The 20,592-nt window shown below is 34.0% G+C and overlaps 1 protein-coding gene across 1 annotated transcript; it reads left to right on the forward strand.

Moving 5' to 3' along the window:
* The first annotated feature begins 771 nt into the window (after positions 1-771).
* On the forward strand, positions 772-19,961 carry LOC139521216 (plasminogen-like). The gene is made up of 7 exons (XM_071314628.1): positions 772-872; positions 5,638-6,421; positions 6,720-6,810; positions 9,358-9,585; positions 12,440-12,706; positions 13,357-13,536; positions 18,006-19,961. Exons 2-7 carry the CDS (start codon positions 6,119-6,121, stop codon positions 18,242-18,244), a joined length of 1,308 nt encoding a protein of 435 aa, XP_071170729.1. The 5' UTR covers positions 772-872; positions 5,638-6,118; the 3' UTR covers positions 18,245-19,961.
* Positions 19,962-20,592: the final 631 nt, after the last annotated feature.

The following is a 20,592-nucleotide window of genomic DNA, read 5'->3' on the forward strand; positions in this document are numbered from 1 at the left end:
TAAAAAGTCTTGTATTATTCTCATATAAATGACTTACAGTTTACAATCGATTAAAAAAATTGAGTCTGAATATTTTTCAGATCATTTTACTGTCAATGGGTGCAGCACAGTTCAAATACAATGAAACATTTCGTTCCCCATACTTACTTTGTTTTCTCTTCCATCAGTTTCACAAGTAATGTACTTGCAAACGCTTTTGACAAGGACGCTACTCCAAACAAAGTATCCTCAGTCACTGTATCGTTCGTTTCTAAATCCTTCACGCCGTATCCTTTTTCTAAAACAACATCTCCAGATCTTACTACTACAACTGAGACACCAACAATCTGTTTTGATTTACATCGTAAGGTTTCTTCAATTATGGTATCGATTTTTTCAAAACAATCTGGACACCCAGCAGTCAAATTAAAAGATGCAAATAGGAAAAAGAAAACGCACAGAGCATACATATTCAATGTTATAAGAAAACGCACTAAGCATACATATATCTGTGTTATAAGGATACGTATACAGCATAAATATCTAATGTTATAAGAAAACGCACACAGCATACATATCCAATATTATAGGAAAACCTCTTTCATTATACATAAATATCTACATGTATTTAAGGTGGAGTAGTTATTTTTTATGTTTTTAAGGATCTCAAGTGGGTGTAAATAGCCATTAATTGGTCATGATGACAGTATCTAATTACAACTACTACTAGTACTTGGATTTAACCCATAAATTCCCTCAGTAGTGGGATTTCATTTAACCTATTTTCTCTTCACATATTTAACATTTAACAAATACTTAATGCAGGAAAGCTGAAATCGGCGAAGTTGATAGCAAAAAAGATAACAAATATCTCATTTGTATTGGTACATTTCGTACGTATTAGTTAAAACATATTCATTTATAGTGGATTGGAAAACAATATATTGTAACTTATATTAATACCTTTCCACTTCGTATTGGTACATCTCATTTGTATTGGCACATCTTATTTGTATTGGTACATCTCATTTGTATTGGCACATTTCATTTGTATTGGTACATCTCCTTTGTATTGGTACATCTCCTTTGTATTGGTACATCTCACTTATATTGGTACATCTCCTTTGTATCGGTACATCTCATGTGTATTGGTACATCTCATTTGTATTGGTACATCTCCTTTGTATTGGTACATCTCCTTTGTATTGGTACATCTCACTTGTATTGGTACATCTCCTTTGTATAGGTACATCTCATTTGTATTGGTACATGTCATTTGTATTGATACATCTCCTTTGTATTGGCACCTCTCATTTGTATTGGCATATCTCATTTGTATTGGCACATCTCATTTGTATTGGCATATCTCATTTGTATTGGTACATCTCATTTGTATAGGTACATCTTATTTGTATTAATACATCTAATTTGTATAGGTACATCTCACTTGTATTGGTACATCTCATTTGTATTGATACATCTCATTTGTATTGGCACATCTCATTTGTATTGGTACATGTCATTTGTATTGTCACATCTCATTTGTATTGGTACATCTCATTTGTATTGGTACATCTCATTTGTATTAGTACATCTCATTTATATCGGTACATCTCATTTGTATTGGTACATCTCATTTGTATTGGCACATCTCATTTGTATTGGCACATCTCATTTATATTGGCACATCTCGTTTATATTGGTACATCTAATTTATATTGGTACATCTCATTTATATTGGTACATCTAATTTGTATTGGTACATTTCATTTGTATTGGCACATCTCATTTGTATTGGCACATCTCATTTGTATTGGCACATCTCATTTGTATTAATACATCTAATTCGTATTGGTACATCTCATTTGTATTGGTACATCTCATTTGTATTGGTACATCTCATTTGTATTGGCACATCTCATTTGTATTGGTACATGTCATTTGTATTGTCAAATCTCATTTGTGTTGGTACATCTCATTTGTATTGGCACATCTTATTTGTATTGGTACATCTCATTTGTATTGGCACATCTTATTTGTATTGGTACATCTCATTTGTATTAATACATCTAATTTATATTGGTACATCTCATTTGTATTGGTACATCTCATTTGTATTGTCAAATCTCATTTGTGTTGGTACATCTCATTTGTATTGGCACATCTTATTTGTATTGGTACATCTCATTTGTATTGGCACATCTTATTTGTATTGGTACATCTCATTTGTATTGGCACATCTCATTTATATTGGCACATCTCATTTGTATTGGTACATTAAATTTGTATAGGTACATCTCATTTATATTGGTACATCTCATTTGTATTGGTACATTTCATTTGTATTGGCACATCTGATTTGTATTGGCACATGTCATTTGTATTGATACATCTCCTTTGTATTGGCACCTCTCATTTGTATTGGCACATCTCATTTGTATTGGCACATCTCATTTGTATTGGTACATCTCATTTGTATAGGTACATCTCATTTGTATTAATACATCTAATTTGTATAGGTACATCTCACTTGTATTGGTACATCTCATTTGTATTGATACATCTCATTTGTATTGGCACATCTCATTTGTATTGGTACATGTCATTTGTATTGTCACATCTCATTTGTATTGGTACATCTCATTTGTATTGGTACATCTCATTTGTATTAGTACATCTCATTTATATCGGTACATCTCATTTGTATTGGTACATCTCATTTGTATTGGCACATCTCATTTGTATTGGCACATCTCATTTATATTGGTACATCTAATTTATATTGGTACATCTCATTTATATTGGTACATCTCATTTGTATTAATACATCTAATTTGTATAGGTACATCTCACTTGTATTGGTACATCTCATTTGTATTGATACATCTCATTTGTATTGGCACATCTCATTTGTATTGGTACATGTCATTTGTATTGTCACATCTCATTTGTATTGGCACATTTCATTTGTATTAATACATCTAATTTGTATTGGTACATCTCATTTGTATTGGTACATCTCATTTGTATTGGTACATCTCATTTGTATTGGCACATCTCATTTGTATTGGCACATTTCATTTGTATTGGCACATCTCATTTATAGTGGTACATCTCATTTATATTGGCACATCTCATTTGTATTGGCACATCTCATTTGTATAGGCACATCTCATTTGTATTGGTACATTTCATTTGTATTGGCACATCTCATTTGTATTGGTACATTTCATTTGTATTGGCACATCTCATTTATAGTGGTACATCTCATTTATATTGGCACATCTCATTTGTATTGGTACATTTCATTTGTATTGGCACATCTTATTTGTATTGGCACATCTCATTTGTATTGGCACATCTCATTTATAGTGGTACATCTCATTTATATTGGCACATCTCATTTATAGTGGTACATCTCATTTGTATTGGAACATCTCATTTGTATTGGTACATTTTATTTGTATTGTCACATCTCATTTGTATTGGCACATCTCATTTGTATTGGTACATCTCATTTGTATTGGTACATTTCATTTTTATTGGCACATCTCATTTGTATTGGCACATATCATTTGTATTGGCACATCTCATTTATAGTGGCACATCTCATTTGTATTGGCACATCTTATTTGTATTGGCACATCTCATTTGTAGTGGTACATCTCATTTGTAGTGGTACATCTCATTTGTAGTGGTACATCTCATTTGTATTGGTATATCTCATTTATAGTGGTACATCTCATTTGTATCGGTACATCTCATTTGTATTGGTACATCTTATTTGTATTGGTACATCTCATTTGTATTGGCACATCTCATTTGTATTGGTACATCTCATTAGTAGTGGTACATCTCATTTATAGTGGTACATCTCATGTGTATTGGTACATCTCAATTCGATGGAGATTATTTAGCTCCAACAGTCATGGTTTCCCTTTTATTTATTTTAAAAACTTTTCCACAGTGTATATGTTTCTTGTGTACAATTTGGAGTTTAGTATGGCGTTCATTATCACTGAACTAGTATATATTTGTTGAGGGGCCAGCTGAAGGACGCCTCCGGGTGCGGGAATTTCTCGCTGCATTGAAGACCTGTTGGTGACCTTCTGCTGTTGTTTTTTCTATAGTCGGGTTGTTGTCTCTTTGACACATTCCCTATTTCCATTCTCAATTTTAAGTTTGTGAGAAAAAAGTATGACATTGTACATAAGTGATTCAAATCAAAGAAACATACAGATTTTTAATCCATGAAATGCTTTAATCGATCTGGATTCTATATAATTAAATTCTTCACATCAAGGTTGCTTCTGCTTATAATTTGCTTTATGGGAAGCTCTGAATTTTTGCTCGGTTTTGAATTTTTTTTCCTTTTATGTTTATAAGCTCTTCATTTTATTATTACTTTTTGATTTTCAAATATTCGACCAAATATGTGCAAACGCGGATAATTGCCGATCCATTGAGACTCTCAAAGGAAGAACATTTAGTTCTCATTGATTTTGATTTTCCATAAGACATAAAATTTAACGCAAGTATTGTCAACCAATAAACACAACGGAAGGAATAACAATATTTAGGATTCCTATATATCTTTGACTATGCTTCAATAAGAATATTTTCCAAACATTAGGAAAAACCGTTAAAAAATTCATAATAATAATCATCACATCAAAATGTTAAGTTATCTTTACTTTATCTTTACAATCCATAAATCCTTTGTGCTCTAATACTTATAGATTTCAAGACGAGTGATAAATATTGTTTGTTGTTCCAATAATTTGTCTATTAAGATATAAATTTAAGAATGGAAAAAGGGAATATGTCTAAGAAACAACAACCCTACCAAAGAGTAGATAACAGCAGAAGGCCCCCAATGGGTCTTCAATGCAGCGAGGAAATCCCATACCAGGAGTTGGGTCTCAGCTGGATTATTTAAAATAAAGATGTGTTCTAGTTAAGAAAACATGGACGTCATACTAGTAAACTCCAAAACATATAAAAAAAAAAATACAAGACTAATTAACAAAAGCCAGAGGCTCGGGACAGGCGCTAAAATGCATTTATTTTTACTCACCCGCATATTAACTTTTCCATAAATGTGAACCCTATTATTGGTTTCTATAGTGTTTTATATCTTTTTGATATATTTAAAAAAGTTTTATGTTATTTATGGAATTTGATGTGGATGGTAGATTTGGGATACTCTTTGATAAATCTTTTTTACAAAATTTCTATTCTATGTACTATATAAAGTTTGGCTTATATTGTAAAAACACTTGTTAAAAGTTGGCCTATATAGCTAAGTTCATTCGTTTTGATGGGTTGTTGTCTCGTTGGTGTTTATCGTCATGTCCTGTTATGGCACAACAAAGTATGAGAAAATGGAGAAACATATCTGAAAATAACCATTTCCTTACATAATACATTTTTATGAAAAAAGTCATAAATAAATGGGAAATTTTAATTACAAAATAAACATTACTACTGACAATCATACTTTTCCGATATTTGTTTTTTTGTCTTTCTCTTTTAATCACATGTGTAAACAATTGACTGTCTTAAAACCAAAGGTACATTACAAAAATATTTTCTATTAACACCAACTGATGCCAGTAGATTACGAATAAATTTACAATGTGGTCTTTTTTTTATTAGGATATAAAATATTCTGGTCCATTAAAGGAACATCCATGAAACAAATATTCTGAGCAATAAAAATAATGATAAATGTAGGCCTTTTATTAATAAACAAAAGTGTGGTACATGTGAGACTTAATAGTGCATCGAACCATAGATGATGTGAGACTTAATAGTGCATCGAACCATAGATGTATAAAACCATCGATGATCGAAAGAAATGAATATAAAATAACATCATTCATTTATTAAAACAAATAGGATTTTAGATCTATACGTAACACATTGAACACATAGGATATGCTTAAGTAGCTCAATCATTGTGGTAAATGATTGGTTCAATAGATTGTATCCAAGGCAAAGTGCAGAAAATTAAGTAAAAAGGAATTGTTTTAGATATCAATACAATACAAAGTCCAAAGATAGCAAAATGTAGTGATTCAGAATATTTAATAGACACAGAATTTATATACAGCATCAGTACTGATATGAATTCAAGATGGGGAAACTGATCAAGTTTGCATTGTGTGGAGTCTGTTATATGTTTTTGGTCAGTACAGTTTTTGGTGAAATAATTCCAACACCATGTATGAAGAGACAATATAATGTATATGCATATGGATCTTTGATAAGGAGAATTCAACCTACATCTCTTTATACATGTGCTGAAAATTGCCTACAGATGAAAATTTGCAAGTCTTTGAATTATTATAAAGACGAATTGAAATGTGAACTGAATTTTGATGTGACTACCAAAGAGAAAACTTCTGCAATTTTTGTCAATGCTTTGGACATCCCAATGGTGAGTGAATTCAGATCATAGAAAGATATGAAAACATTTCTTTTATTTTTGTATTTCTTTAAACATTATACGAATTTTGATATAATAAGTCATTTTTTAATTTTTTTTATGATATATGATTTTATTTATTTTATTCATTTGTGAGTGATACAAAAAGTGCCTTAATCTGAAATAATTACGAAATTTATAGGTGTGAATTTTCTAGAACAAAGAGCAAACAAAAGAAGGGCTTTAGGGTTTATCAACAAAAGTTTCTATATACACAGGCATAATGATCGTTTCTTTTGATATTTTGCAGGAATACGCCTGGCATTGCAAAAATCATAACTGTACACGAGAAGAGAGATGTTTTACAGATAAAAGTCTCAGAGTTCTGTGTTTACCGTTACGTATGTAAATATCTTACTTTACAAATCTTTTCATTTAAGTAATATTTATTTTGTGTATCAATATTACAGAAGTTTGCCTTGTCGAATTAAATTACCACAAATGTATGTTTCCTCTTTATAATTGTCCATATTAACAAACATGAAAACATATTAATTCAAATAATCTTACCAGACACTGCATTCAGATATTTACTTTACGTTGACACACAAATATATGATTTTTTATAATCTCAGCCTCTTCTATTAATTTATATATTTTTTTTGCGATTAACCTTTTGGTATTTTTTGTTCTTAATATTTGGGTTCGAGCACTACTGGAGAGGGCGCAGTACTGGGGACATATTTTAGTTTTTGAAACGCATATAATTTTGATGCGGCAAATCAAGTACGCATCCTTTAATTTGACCCACTCGTGTTATGATGCAAAGGCACCAGTAGTGGGACAATCTGAATGATATTTTCTATCTTGTACAAAGGTATTTTAAAACTATATATATGTAGAATATTTGACCGACTACCAAACGTATTTACATTTTATCAATTCTAAATAATTTAAATGTTTTTCTGTGCATTTGTTAAAATTTGTGAATTGTTTTAATGAAATTTCAAAAATGTTGAATACTAGATGTAGAATAATCCCGCATGTTAGCTTCGAAGTTATACAATTGATTTTGTCAATTAATAAAATGAAAACTTTCGACGAGATGGTTGGACTAGTTCAGTAGTCCACGTGATATGATTTCACAATTCTTTTGTATATTTTCGTTTTATAGAATGTTAATATCAATTAAAATATAACTCAGGCATAGGTTGGATTAAAAAACAATCACTGCTCTTTAACCTCATAAAAGAGATTAGCAAGGTTTTTTTTTTAACTGTAGTGATTCGAATACAACTGATCAAAACGCACAAATCAAAACCTGTTTTTTTTTTTATACCTTTGATGAGTACAAAAATACTAAATTATTGAAATCAAAAACGCAACAGCAAATTCACGCTCATGTAGGCAACAGAAATCTCCCCCTCAGGTAGGTCACAGCAAACTCCCGCTCAGGTAAGTCACAGCAAACTACCGCAAAGGTAGGTCAAAGCAAACTACCGCACAAACTACCGCACAGGTAGATCACAGCAAAATCCCGCTCATGTAAATCACACCAAACTCCCGCTCAGGTAGATCACAACAAACTCCCGCTCAGGTAGGTCACAACTAACTCCCGCTCAAATAGATCCCACCAAACTCCCACTCAGGTAGATCACAGCAAACACCTGCCCAGGGTTGAGTTCAATATCGTAGCAGCTACGTAGCGGCTACGTAGCTGCTATCAATATCTATGTAACAACTAGTCTATAGATACACGTTCAATAGTCAAAATCTACGTAACACTACGTAGCTGCTACGATATTGAACGCGGCCCAGGTAGGTCACAATAAACACTCTCTCAAGTAGATCATAGCAAACTCCCGCCCATATAGGTCTTAGCAAACTCCCGCTCAGGTAGATCATAGCAAACTCCCGCTCATATAGATCACAGCAAACTCCCGCGCAGGTAGATCACAGCAAACTCTCGCTCAGGTAGATCACAGCAAACTCCCGCTCAGGTAGATTACACCAAACTCCCGCACAGATAGATCACAGCAAACTCCTGTCCAGGTAGATCACAGTAAACTCCCGCCCAGATAGATCTTAGCAAACTCCCGCTCATGTATATCATAGCAAACTCCCGCTCAGGTAGATCTCAGCAAACTCCCGCCCAGGTAGATCACAGCAAACTCCCGCCCAGGTAAATTACAGAAAACTCCCGCTCAGGTAGATCACAGCAAACTCCCGCCCAGGTAGATCACAGCACACTCCCACTTAGGTAGATTACACCAAACTCCCGCCCAGGTAGATTACAGCAAACTCCCGCTCAAGTATATCATAGCGAACTCCCGCTCAGGTAGATCTCAGCAAATTCCCGCCCAGGTAGATCACAGCAAACTCCCGCCCCGGTAGATAACAGCAAACTCCCGCTCAGGTAGATCACAGCAAACCCCGCCCAGGTAGATCACAGCAAACTCCCGCTCAGGTAGATTACATCAAACTCCTGCACCGGTAGATTTCATTAAACACCCGCACAGGTAGGTCACCGCACACTCCCGCTCAGGTAGATCACAGAACGCTCCCGCTCAGGTAGATCACAGCAAACTCCCGCTTAGGTAGATCACAGCATACTCCCGCTCAGTTTATTTTGTATGAGTTTTTTGCCGATTCCCGCCGTGCCCTTTACTTTGAGAAACCGCCCTTTCCAGACGGCTGTTATGACGTCGTTAAAACACCGTGAAATTACGGGAAACAATAGACGACGCTTAAGCGGACAAAATATCAAAAGTTTTAAAGTAAACTGGCATTTCTAATATAAAAGAGCCTATATCATGATACTGAACAATGTTTTTAACAGTCATGCAATAAACAAGAGTAGCTATTACGTTTGGTGTGAAATCTTGCCTGTAAAATTCTTATGTCAGAGTATAAACCCTTTGAGTATCTGACAGACACGTTCATTTCAGACATAGAATGTGAAAGCGAAATTGAAGAAGTTCCAAATGCATCTTGGTTGAACGGAGGTTCGTTGATGGGAAACGAAACGTTTTACACATGTGAAAATAAAACAGTTCCTTTACCAGAAAAATGCAACAGAAAAATTTGTGTAAATTCAACTGCATCTTGGAATGTTATCACAGAAGTTGAATGTCAGCCAAATGGAAAATGGGAAACAGCTAGTTTTTCCTGCATAGGTAAAAATAAAAATATTATATTTTAAATTCATCATTCATAAAACATCTTTATTGAATATTATTAAAGATATAAAAAAGGGTACTTAGAACATTATCTACTTTTTTTTTTTATCTTATGGTTAACCAAGAGCACTTTCAACAAAATATGTTGAAGGGTAATGAAAATAGTGGTATATCTGCGTCATTTTGGTCTCTTGTGGACAGTTGTCTCATTGGCAATCATACCACATCTTCTTTTTTATATGTATAGAAAAAAAGTTACAAAAGTAAGCTAACGGAGAACTTTAGTAAAGACTAAAAGTTGGACATTAAATAACGCCGTATTCAGGATTATTAAAAAAGACCAACAATCTTCTTCTTTATAACATTTATTTTCCTAATTAAAGAATGGTAAGGATCACACATTTTAAGAACTTAGGGTGAGAGGAAAATTTGCCTCTTGCCTAAGTCAACTATCCTATAAGTTATAATTAAATTCAATGGTTGACATGCACGTGGACGTATGAGGTTAAGCTACCTATAAAACCAGGTTATGCCTATACAAAGTCAGGAATGTAGCAGTTGTCCCAATGATTCGTTGATTGATAACGTTTGATAATGTCAGTTTTAATGCATTTCACCCGTTTTGAATTTTCTTTGGAGTTCAATATATTTGTTATACCTTGAATTTAGAATCGGTGGTAATTATTTTGTCAGACTATCTTTAATACTAAAATGAATCTAAAATAACGAGGTCCAATTTGTCAGCCGTCATGGGGTAAAAACGACAAATCAAAGAATTCAACTTTATATATAGCTAATATAGAACAATGGTGTAGATTAACAATTACACCACTCCAGTCCCTTTTGTTTTCCACATAATTAATATTGCCAATAATTAACAAGTTCCGGGTCGAATCCGATACCGATACCAAAACTCTATCCACCTGTTACCTATTACCTTATCTGTACGTTTCGCATCTGACAGGCGCACCACCGAACGGTGTATTTAGGATTTTTCTTTATACACGGGTCATAATCACAGGGTTGACACTTTTAAATTCAATCATTGTCAAATTGTTCCCTATTGCAGTATTTTAATCAGTAAGACTTTCTAAGATACAATACGAATACAAAAAATCAAATAAGGCACAGTTTTCAATTTGTTAGCGTGCATGACGTGAAACAGCGAATCAAGAAATTCAACTTTATTTATAACTAATATAGGACAATGCTGTTGATTAAACAATACTCCATTCCAGGACCTTTTGTTTTCCAAATATTACCAATAGTTGATAAGTTCCAGGTCGACGGGTTTAAACAGAAAGATTTGAAAGCATAGAAAACTATCTTATAATCGGCATTTGAGTCATGACAATACCAATACTAAAATGAGGCTTATGCATAGTTATATACTTTAACTCAGTCACGAACTCGCGATATCACGGGTGTGTTCTAGTTGTTTTATAAATTTTTAATTTGGTGTTTTAAAAAGCAATAAATTTGAATTTGAATATATGATCAGTTTCTCCTGAGAGATAGAACATACTTCCCTCGTTAACCTAAGGGTAGTGTGTCTTGTGTACTATTATTTGTCTGTTTGTATTTTTATTTTTTAGCCATGGCGTTGTCAGTTTATTTTCAATCTATGAGTTTGACTGTCTCTCTGGTATCTTTCGACACTATTTTTTTAACAAAACACAATATCTGATGCAGACAAAAGGTAATCACCCGAGATTAAATAGAAAAATAATTCAACCATTGTGAGCACGACAACATACCTCTCGTGTCAAATATGAAAAACATGGGCGTGTTTTATACTCCCGGAATAATGAGGGTTTTTAGATCGACCTCATCACATATCTAGATGAGACGGAGACGAAAACTTTATCCTTTGGAAAGGAATTGATTGAGAACGAACGAGATGTCATTGCAACAACAATCTATGTTTGAAATTTTTAGAAATCACCCTTTTGAAAATTGAACTAGCTAGCATTACAACAAAGTGGAGACGGATTTTCCACAGTTTTTCAACCAATGCCTAACTCAACAAAATGTGTAACCCTTCATCATCTTTTGCAAAACTTATTTAGGTAGACTGTGCTGAACTGCGAGAAACCTGTACTGCCACCCACTAAAAGATAATGCTATGTTGATGAAATCAGGCTATATATTGACTCCTCAGAGAGTTGTTGCAATGGTTCTTTCAAGAAAAGAGGGACGAAATACACCAGAGGGACAGTCAAACTCATAAATCGAAAATAAACTGACAACGGCATGACTAAAAACGAAAAAAAAACAAACAGACTAACAATAGTACACATGACACAACACAGAAAACTAAAGAATAAGCAACACGAACCCCACCAAAAACTAGGCGTGATCTCAGGTGCTCCGGAAGGGTAAGCAGATCCTGCTCTACATGTGGCACCCATCGTATTGCTTATGTGATAACAAATCCAATGAATAGTCTTATTCGGTAGGTCACATTCATGAATTAATTCACTTTATCATGGATTAATTAGTGCTTTCACTACGATTTACACGGTCAATGTTTACTCTGCAATTTCCTTCAATCCAGACTATTTGTAACCTTCGTTTCTAAAGGCTTTAATTTTTCAATTACTTTTTTTAGAAAACTAAAATCCACGAATTAAAAAACCCACGAACATGTAAATATTGCTCAAACCACAAAAATTTATACCCAGGAATTAAAGTACTTTCACAGTATTTGTTTGTTTGTTTTCTATCCATAGCGTTGTCAGTTTATTTTCTATCTATGAGTTTGACTCTTCCTCTGGTATCTTTCGTCCCTCTTTTACATCGAATATTATATTTTATAATTCAGAAATACACACTTATAGTTATTTTTTAGAATGCTTCGAAAGCCTTAGTGGTTCAAAGGTTAACACTTCCACAACATTGACCGGTCAACATTGCCAAAGATGGGACAAAACTTCACAGGCTCAATCTTCCAAACTTACACCTGCAATGTTTCCAGACGATACTATCTCAGCCGCAGATAATTACTGCCGCTCTCCAGTAACAGGAAGTGACCTTGATCGGCCGTATTTTTGGTGCATGACTGGAGACCCGAAAATGAATTTTGATGTATGTTCCGTTCCACTATGTTATACTGAAGGTTTGACTTATTATTAAAACTCAAAATACAATTGACTATATTTCCTTTCAAATTTGCTTAATGATTATAGATATTTTTTGTTATAAATAGAACAATACTGACTTTTATTTATTCATACTCTAATTGGCTTTGTCCATTGTTAAAAGTCGTACGGTGGCATTAAGTTGTTAATTTTCTGTGTCATTTGGTCTCTTGTGAAGACTTGTCTCAATGTCAATCATACCACATTTTCTTTTTAATATCTAAGCTTACACAGAAAAAGTGTTACAGTGCAGAGAATTGTGTTCATTTTACGTAGACTCAATTTCAGATTCTATACGATGGCAAAACTTTAATAATTTACGAAAAGTTCAGATTACTTCGCTTCTTTATCCTTGTGTCACAGCAAGCGTGGAAAGGATGTTTATTGTATTCGTTTTGTACTTTTTTTGTATTTTTTTGTGATTTTGCAATTAATAAAATTGAGAATGGAAATGGGGAATAAGACTTTTTCTTGACTTGAATTGAAGTCATTACTACAATGAAAAAATGAAACCCAATGAAAAACAATATCAACATAAATACACAGGACAGACAGACACAACTAAGAGTACATGACGATGTAAATAGCCTGTAACGCCTTTAGAATAAACTTTATTTCTTTTTTTCAGATCCAAATAATCATTACCAACAGCTACCGGACCCCATTCATTCATACACTCAACATTTTGCAGACGTACCGATCACCCGATTTAAGTGCTACGAAACTAACAGTACCGCCATTCTGGAACATTGTCCCGTGTCTCGGTATGAAAACAGGAAATGGTCATCAGTCAATTTATCATGCTCAGGTAGGAAATAACATCCTCTTAATTTACTGGTTATGACCATACATTGTCGTACACGCTTACCCTACTGTTTCCATTTTTATAATCTTGTAGAGCTGGGGTTACCTCGGAGTTCGGTATATTTCATACTTTTCTCTTTCAAAACAAGTAATTAAATTAGGTTCTAAAAGCTGTGTCACCTGTCATGGAGTAAGGGTATATTCCGACTGCTAAGATACAAGGAGGGAACATTGGAAATAGGAAGAACATGCCACCGCTTACTCTTACTCTTCCATAAGATGTTCCAAGGCTTTTTGACGTGCGAAAATGGAGTCAATGTCTAGGTTTAAAGTCCCTATCGAACATGACTGTCTATCTATACAACCCGCAATTCAAAACCGGGAAAAACTAAAGTCTGAGTTTGTTTGAATGCTATCAATGGTAGGGTCAACCAAGGTCTGAGTTTGTGAGTGCAATCCCCTGTCGGGTCAAATTAAAGTCTGAAATTGTGAAAAAAGTAAAATTACAAAAAATAATAAACTCCGAGGAAAATTCAAAACGGAATGTCCCTAATCAAATGACAAAACACATCAAACGAATTGACAACAATTGTCACACTCCTGACTTGGTACAGGCATTTTCAAATGTAGAAAATGGTCGATTGAACCTGCTAAACCTCTCACGTGTATGACAGTCACATCACATTCCATTATATTTACAGCTATGCGTGAACAAAATGAATGCAATCCCTGGTCTGGTCAAACTAAAGTGTGAGTTCGTGAGTTCAATCCCTGGTAGGGCCAACCAAGGTCTGAGTTTGTGAGTGCGAAACCTGATAGAACACTTGTCCGGTCAAACCAAAGTCTAAAAGTTATACATTCTGGTTCTCTTTGAAGAACGCAGAGTTTACAAGAAAGAGCAAAAACTAACCGGCTCGACGTTAGAAAAAAAAATGGCTAGAGTGGAACATTCTTTTTTTATGTGAGCCTTACCGGTGAGTCTTATGTAGCCGAAACGCGTGTCTGGCGTGTCAAATTATACTCCTGGTACCTTTCATACCTATTGTCTTCCTCTGGGCGATTTCATTGTAAAATAGATAGTTAAAAATCCGGCTTATTGGTGTCGGTCAAGTACAAAGTAAACTCATCATAGATACCAGGATTAAATTTTGTATTGACGCCAGAGGCGCGTTTTGTCTACAAAGGCTCATCAGTGCCGCTGGAATCCAAAAAAGTTAAATAGGCTACGAAGTTGAAGAGCATTTAGGACCAACATTTCTAAAAGTTTTGCAAAATACAGAGAAGGTGATCTATTCCTGATGTAGAAAATCCCTTAATATTTCATAATTCAAAAGTTTTGTAAACAGTTAATTTATAAATATGACCATATTAGTGGTAATTCATGTCAGCACAGAAGCAAAGCAGATTTCTTATTCATATAACATAAACATGTTCGCGTCCTGAAATATATGTGATATTGGCGACTGAATGTTGATCCATCACTCTATCCAACTTAGCTAACTCTTAAGTTCGGACGATAGAAGTTCAAGTAATTATATGTGTTTACCACAACGCTTATTTTCTAATACAATTCTATATCGATATATTTGATGCAACTGTCATACAAGTGAGAGGTTAAGATATCTATAAAACCAGGTTCAATCCACCATGTCTACATAAGGAAATGCCTGTTCCAAGTCAGGAATTTGACAGTAGCTATCCATTCGTTTGATGTGTTTGAGCTTTCGGTTTTGCCATTAGATTAGGGACTTTCCGTTTTGAGTTTTCCACGGAGTTCAGTACTTTTCTGATTTCCTTTTTTTTTTAAACTTGCTTGGTCTTTGGTTGTTTGAAGATTTTCAAAACATGAGTGTATACTGTGTTAGATTAATGAAAATATTATTCGACGATAAGAACCACTTATCATATTTTTTGTTATCAAATCTCCTACAAGGAAGAAGGAAACTGAATAGTCATATTTGAAAAATAGATTATAGAGACAATGATTGTTTTTGATTGAAATTGCTAAAAAGCGACGCAACAGCTTTAATGCATCCTTAACTATATCTGATATCACTGGACGTAGAAAACTTATATAATAGTTATGTAAACACAGAATATCATATTTTGTAATATAACATTGTAAAATTTTTGCTTTGATAAAATTTGTATTTCGTTTTTAAATGACTTATGCAAATATGAGCCATATGGTATATAAGTTGATAAGCAATGTATTGATGATATAATTTTTAGAACAAAGAGAATTTTTCATTACTTTAATTAAATAAAACCTAACTCAAACATGTTATAGAACAAAAGAAATATTTAGTTGAAACATGGTAATTAAAACGCCTGTACCAAGTCAGGAATATGACAGTTGTTAACCATTCGTTCGATGTGAATGCCATTTATGCCTGCGTCACACTGTCCCGATTTTTATATACGATGGACACCCGAATGCGAAAATTGTAAGTTCGTACGAAGTTGGTCCCGGTCTCGTTAAAATACCAAAAAGTGACCGAAGCAAGTACGATGAATAACGAAGTCTATACGATGGTGCCGAAATTATATACGATAGCAAAAGATGGACATCCGAAGGTTAACCGAAGACGGGTATTTAAGCTTCATATCTCAGCCGAAGCCTACACGATGGATCACGAAGGCTACACGATGGATTACGAAGGTTACACGATAGATTGCGATGATGGCGCGATGGCCATACGATGTCTCAAAGATACGGACAGAATGTCGACAACATATCGTTTCTGTACAAGTCTGCCATGCATGGCGGGAAATCGATCTTTTTGTCTAATTCTTATAAAACTTAAGTTTATTATCCCCTCACCTACTACATGTAAGTTGCGTGTAGATGAAATTGTTATGGACAGTCTAGAACCAAAATGCTCAAAACTTGGTATGGGTTACTCTTTAAGAATATCTTAAGCACTATTGACTTTAAAGTTCAAAGGTCAAGGTCACAGTGGCAGTTGCAATACAAGGCAATATCACCCTTGTGGACACTCTAAAACCAATATGCTTCAAAAGATTTTTACCACATTTGGTATATTGTTCCTCCTTGTAATGATCTGACATTTTTTACGTTCAAGGCCAAAGGTCAAGGTCATGCAGATGGACTTGTTTTTTCTCCTTGAAATAGCATAATACACAGGATATTGGTTGCTCATTTTTTTACCTGCTGGTTCTAAAGACAATATTAAAGGTATTTCCAGTTACTGAATGTTTTGGTTGATTTCTAAAAAAATAGTTTATGTATCAAATTTGCATATTCAATTTACCATTTTCTGCATGTGTGATATACAATATGTTACATACGAGGGGATGCCACGCTCGGCATTGCCTTGTTTGAACTGTAAAATGTGTGCACTAGTCTGAATAATCACACATAATTATGCCCATGTTTACTGATCTATCTTAAGGTAAGGTAATGGGTTCGTTCAAAAAGAGCTCTTTCCAGGAGAATATCATAATAATATAGATAAAAGGAAGGATGTGGGGAAAGCAACAAATGCGGCAAAATATGACATATAGAAAACAAAATGGTTATGGAATAAACATTCGTGTGACAACAACTCAGACGATACATAAAAAATCAGAATAATGAAGAAAAAGTTGGTTTCCCTATATACGTGTACCTGCAGTGTTGGTGTACGAGGCGCGTTTATGATTTTCATTATGTTACTTGATATGAAAAATTGACAAAAAATAATATTTTACTTGTAAAAGTAAATCCTGAGCCTGTAATAGCTGCTCTTGTTCCATTTGAATTTATAGAAACAAAGCTGTCGCCTTTCTTGTTCTCATAGAATCATATGATATGAGCTCCATGTTTTGTGAACGTCTTCCTTAACTGTCGTATTAGACTGACCAGTGCATATCGCGTATAGCACTTTAAATGTATTTTAGCGCGAAAATTAACTTACATTTAGCTGGATTTATTGCCGTCGTAGTTCCATCTTGTCGCCTTCGTACTTTTATTCGATGGCAACACGACGGGATTACGAGGTCTTCACGAAGTCGTGTTGCCATCGTAAGACCTTCGGGTATCTTCGTGATTCATTCGTGTAAACATCGTAATGTCAAAACTGCCCGATGGAAACGATGGAAATACGAATGCAATACGATGTGAAAAGATGCATTCCCGATGACATTACGATTGTCAGGATCGTGATACGAACTCAATACGAACCCTCAACATCGGACGCACCTTCGGGGATTTTTTAACATGTTAAAAAATTTAGAACCCTTCCCGAAGTTTTCCCCGAAGGCTAGAAAAAGTGGCCGATGGATCTACGATGGTTAAAGATGGCACTAAGAATAGCCCGATCTGGATACGATCAGTACCGATTTAGAAAATTTCCATTATCATGTTGCCATCGGCGTAAAAATCGGGACAGTGTGACGCGGGCATTAATTAGGGACATTCCTTTTTGAATTGTCCTCTGAGTTCAGTATTTTTGTGATTTTACTTTTTAGATGTTGATTGTCACGATCCAGGTTCTGCCTACATAGGGATGATGACGTGTACCGTGACCGGAAGGACCTGTCAGAACTGGAATAGTCAAACACCTCATGTACATACAACTGTACCGGATGACCCAACGGACCAGAATACCAATTACTGTCGCAATCCCGGGGATAGTTACAGTGTACCATGGTGTTACACAACGGATCCAAATGTAAAATATGAATACTGTTGGATTCCAAATTGTTAGTGTCTCTCAATTTTGAGACTTATTGCAGTTTGCAAAAAATAGTTTGACATATGTTTCTAGGTACATTTTTGTCTGTAAAATTTATCTTTTTATAGGTCAATCTAAATCCAACTTCGGAAACTATTGTATTTTCCTCGAGTATCATCAGAGAAGTTTTGAAACTTGCCGTTTTTGCTCCATATTTATAATGAGTATTATCATTCTTTCTCGCATCGGAACTGATTTGCGACAGTAATCTGAATCTGCATATTACCCCAGTAGCAGATATAACTTGATAAACATTGGCTGTTATGAAAATTTTGAGCTCATTCTAGATAAAATTTATCTCCCTCGTGCAATTTTCTGATTCCTTGACCAAATTTAGATACACATAAAGTACGTTTTGGTTTCAATAGCTCTTCAACCTTTTCCTTTTTTCCCCTTTTCCAAATACTTCGGTATCTTGCATCAATGACATTTATTTTCGAAATGTTCATCTGGTGCAGTAAAAGTTGATATTGATAAATTTACTTATTGTTTTATATGTGGTCGATTACATCATACATATTCAAACATTTTGATAGAATATTACAATAAAGCACATGTGACTTTGGTTGCACTATTTTTGACGATAGGTTAAAGCACTTTTGCCATTATTTAACCCTTTAAGAATAAAAATAATGTCAAATTATTCAAGGAGTTCAAAATCAAAGAAGGATCACTTTTGAAGTCATTTAATGACTTAAACATTTCAGAAATGTAAACAAACTAAATATGAGCAGTTGAAGCAGTGAGGGTTTAAATCGAATATTAAAATTACTAAAGAGAGCTGCTGGAATAATACTAGAAACAGACCCTTTCACTCATTCTGAGCTCTTATTCAGCACTTATACTGGATGACAGTTGAACGAAATAAAGTTTGAATAAAATATCACAAGTTTGTGATAAAATTTAAGCGCATCAAAAATTATGCCCCATGATATCTTAGCAAGTTTTATTAATTTTTCAGACAAAAATCTATACCCCTAAATTCATGAATGTGACCTGCCGAATAAGACTATTTATCGGATTTGACTGTCCCTCTGGTATCTTTCGTCCCTCTTTTATGTTCCATGAAACCTCATGGGCCCTCAACCAAAAATATTTTTTTCAATAAATCTTTTATGTATTCCTGACCATTATTGTGGAAAAATTTGCCAATACGGAATATTACAAATGTTAATTCTTTCAAATATAAAATAGCAGATCATTTATAGAAATCCACCGGTTGAAAGAAAAATTGCAGATTAATTATTAGTATTTCCTCTTATTTATTTATTTTGTCATAACATTTTATGCAGTTGTACCGAAGATTATCATTATACATTTTATTTGTACTTGAATTTTATACTAATGTATGCCATGTATGTGATTTAATTTTTTCCCTACTTTTTCTACAATGGAAGCATTAGGAAAGATAAGTTATATAGCTAACTGTGTAACTATCTAGTTTTAATAAAGGAGTTTTGTTTTTATTACGGAAAATATTTGATTTGGCTTTCAAAACTGTTTTTAACACGTTTGCATGACGAGTTTATGTAGACAGAGTTCACCTCTGATCGGCATTATGTAGTATATTTGATGAGTTTTTTTTGTATGAACATCTAACTATAAATCAAATCTATTTATGTAACAAGTAAGTAATAAACTGTTGTTTTTCTGTTGAACATTTATAAAGATAATATAACAGTGCAAATAACACATATTATTAAATCAATTTTCATTGGGTCCATTTGTTAGCAAATAGTTTTTGGCAATTCATGAAACAACATCAGTAACGAAAGGGCCTTAGCGGAGCATCATAATGCCCATTTCAGGACAACTTCGTCTGAGGGAGTTGTAATCGTAGTTTAAGATAACATGATAAATGAACTGACAATTACAACGAGAATTTGAAAAAATTGTTCCAACGATCGACCAAGGGTTATATATAGTCATTGATCACTTTGTATTGCTTAGCATATATACTATACGTATTTTGCTTTTTTTGTTCAAAGCTGTTTGGTCACTAGAAGTTTGTTTTGGACCGTACGTAGTCCTTTGTGCTTTGGGTGAATTATTTCTCAAGGCCAATCATATCAGATCATCTTTTTCTATAGTCTATAATTCGCATCAATTAATGATTGTTTATAATTGAGAAAAGTCTTTCGCTTGTATGGTAGGAGACTCTCATAAATAAGGCCGTTAGTTTTCTCGTTTGAATTGTTTTCCATTGTCATGTCGGGGCCTTTTATAGCTGACTATGCGGTATGGGCTTTGCTCATTGTTGAAGGCCGTACGGTGACCTATAGTTGTTGATTTCTGTGTCATTTTTGTCTCGTGTGGAGAAT

The sequence above is a fragment of the Mytilus edulis genome, chromosome 4 (genome assembly GCF_963676685.1).
Source record: "Mytilus edulis chromosome 4, xbMytEdul2.2, whole genome shotgun sequence".
Lineage (NCBI taxonomy): Eukaryota > Metazoa > Mollusca > Bivalvia > Mytilida > Mytilidae > Mytilus > Mytilus edulis.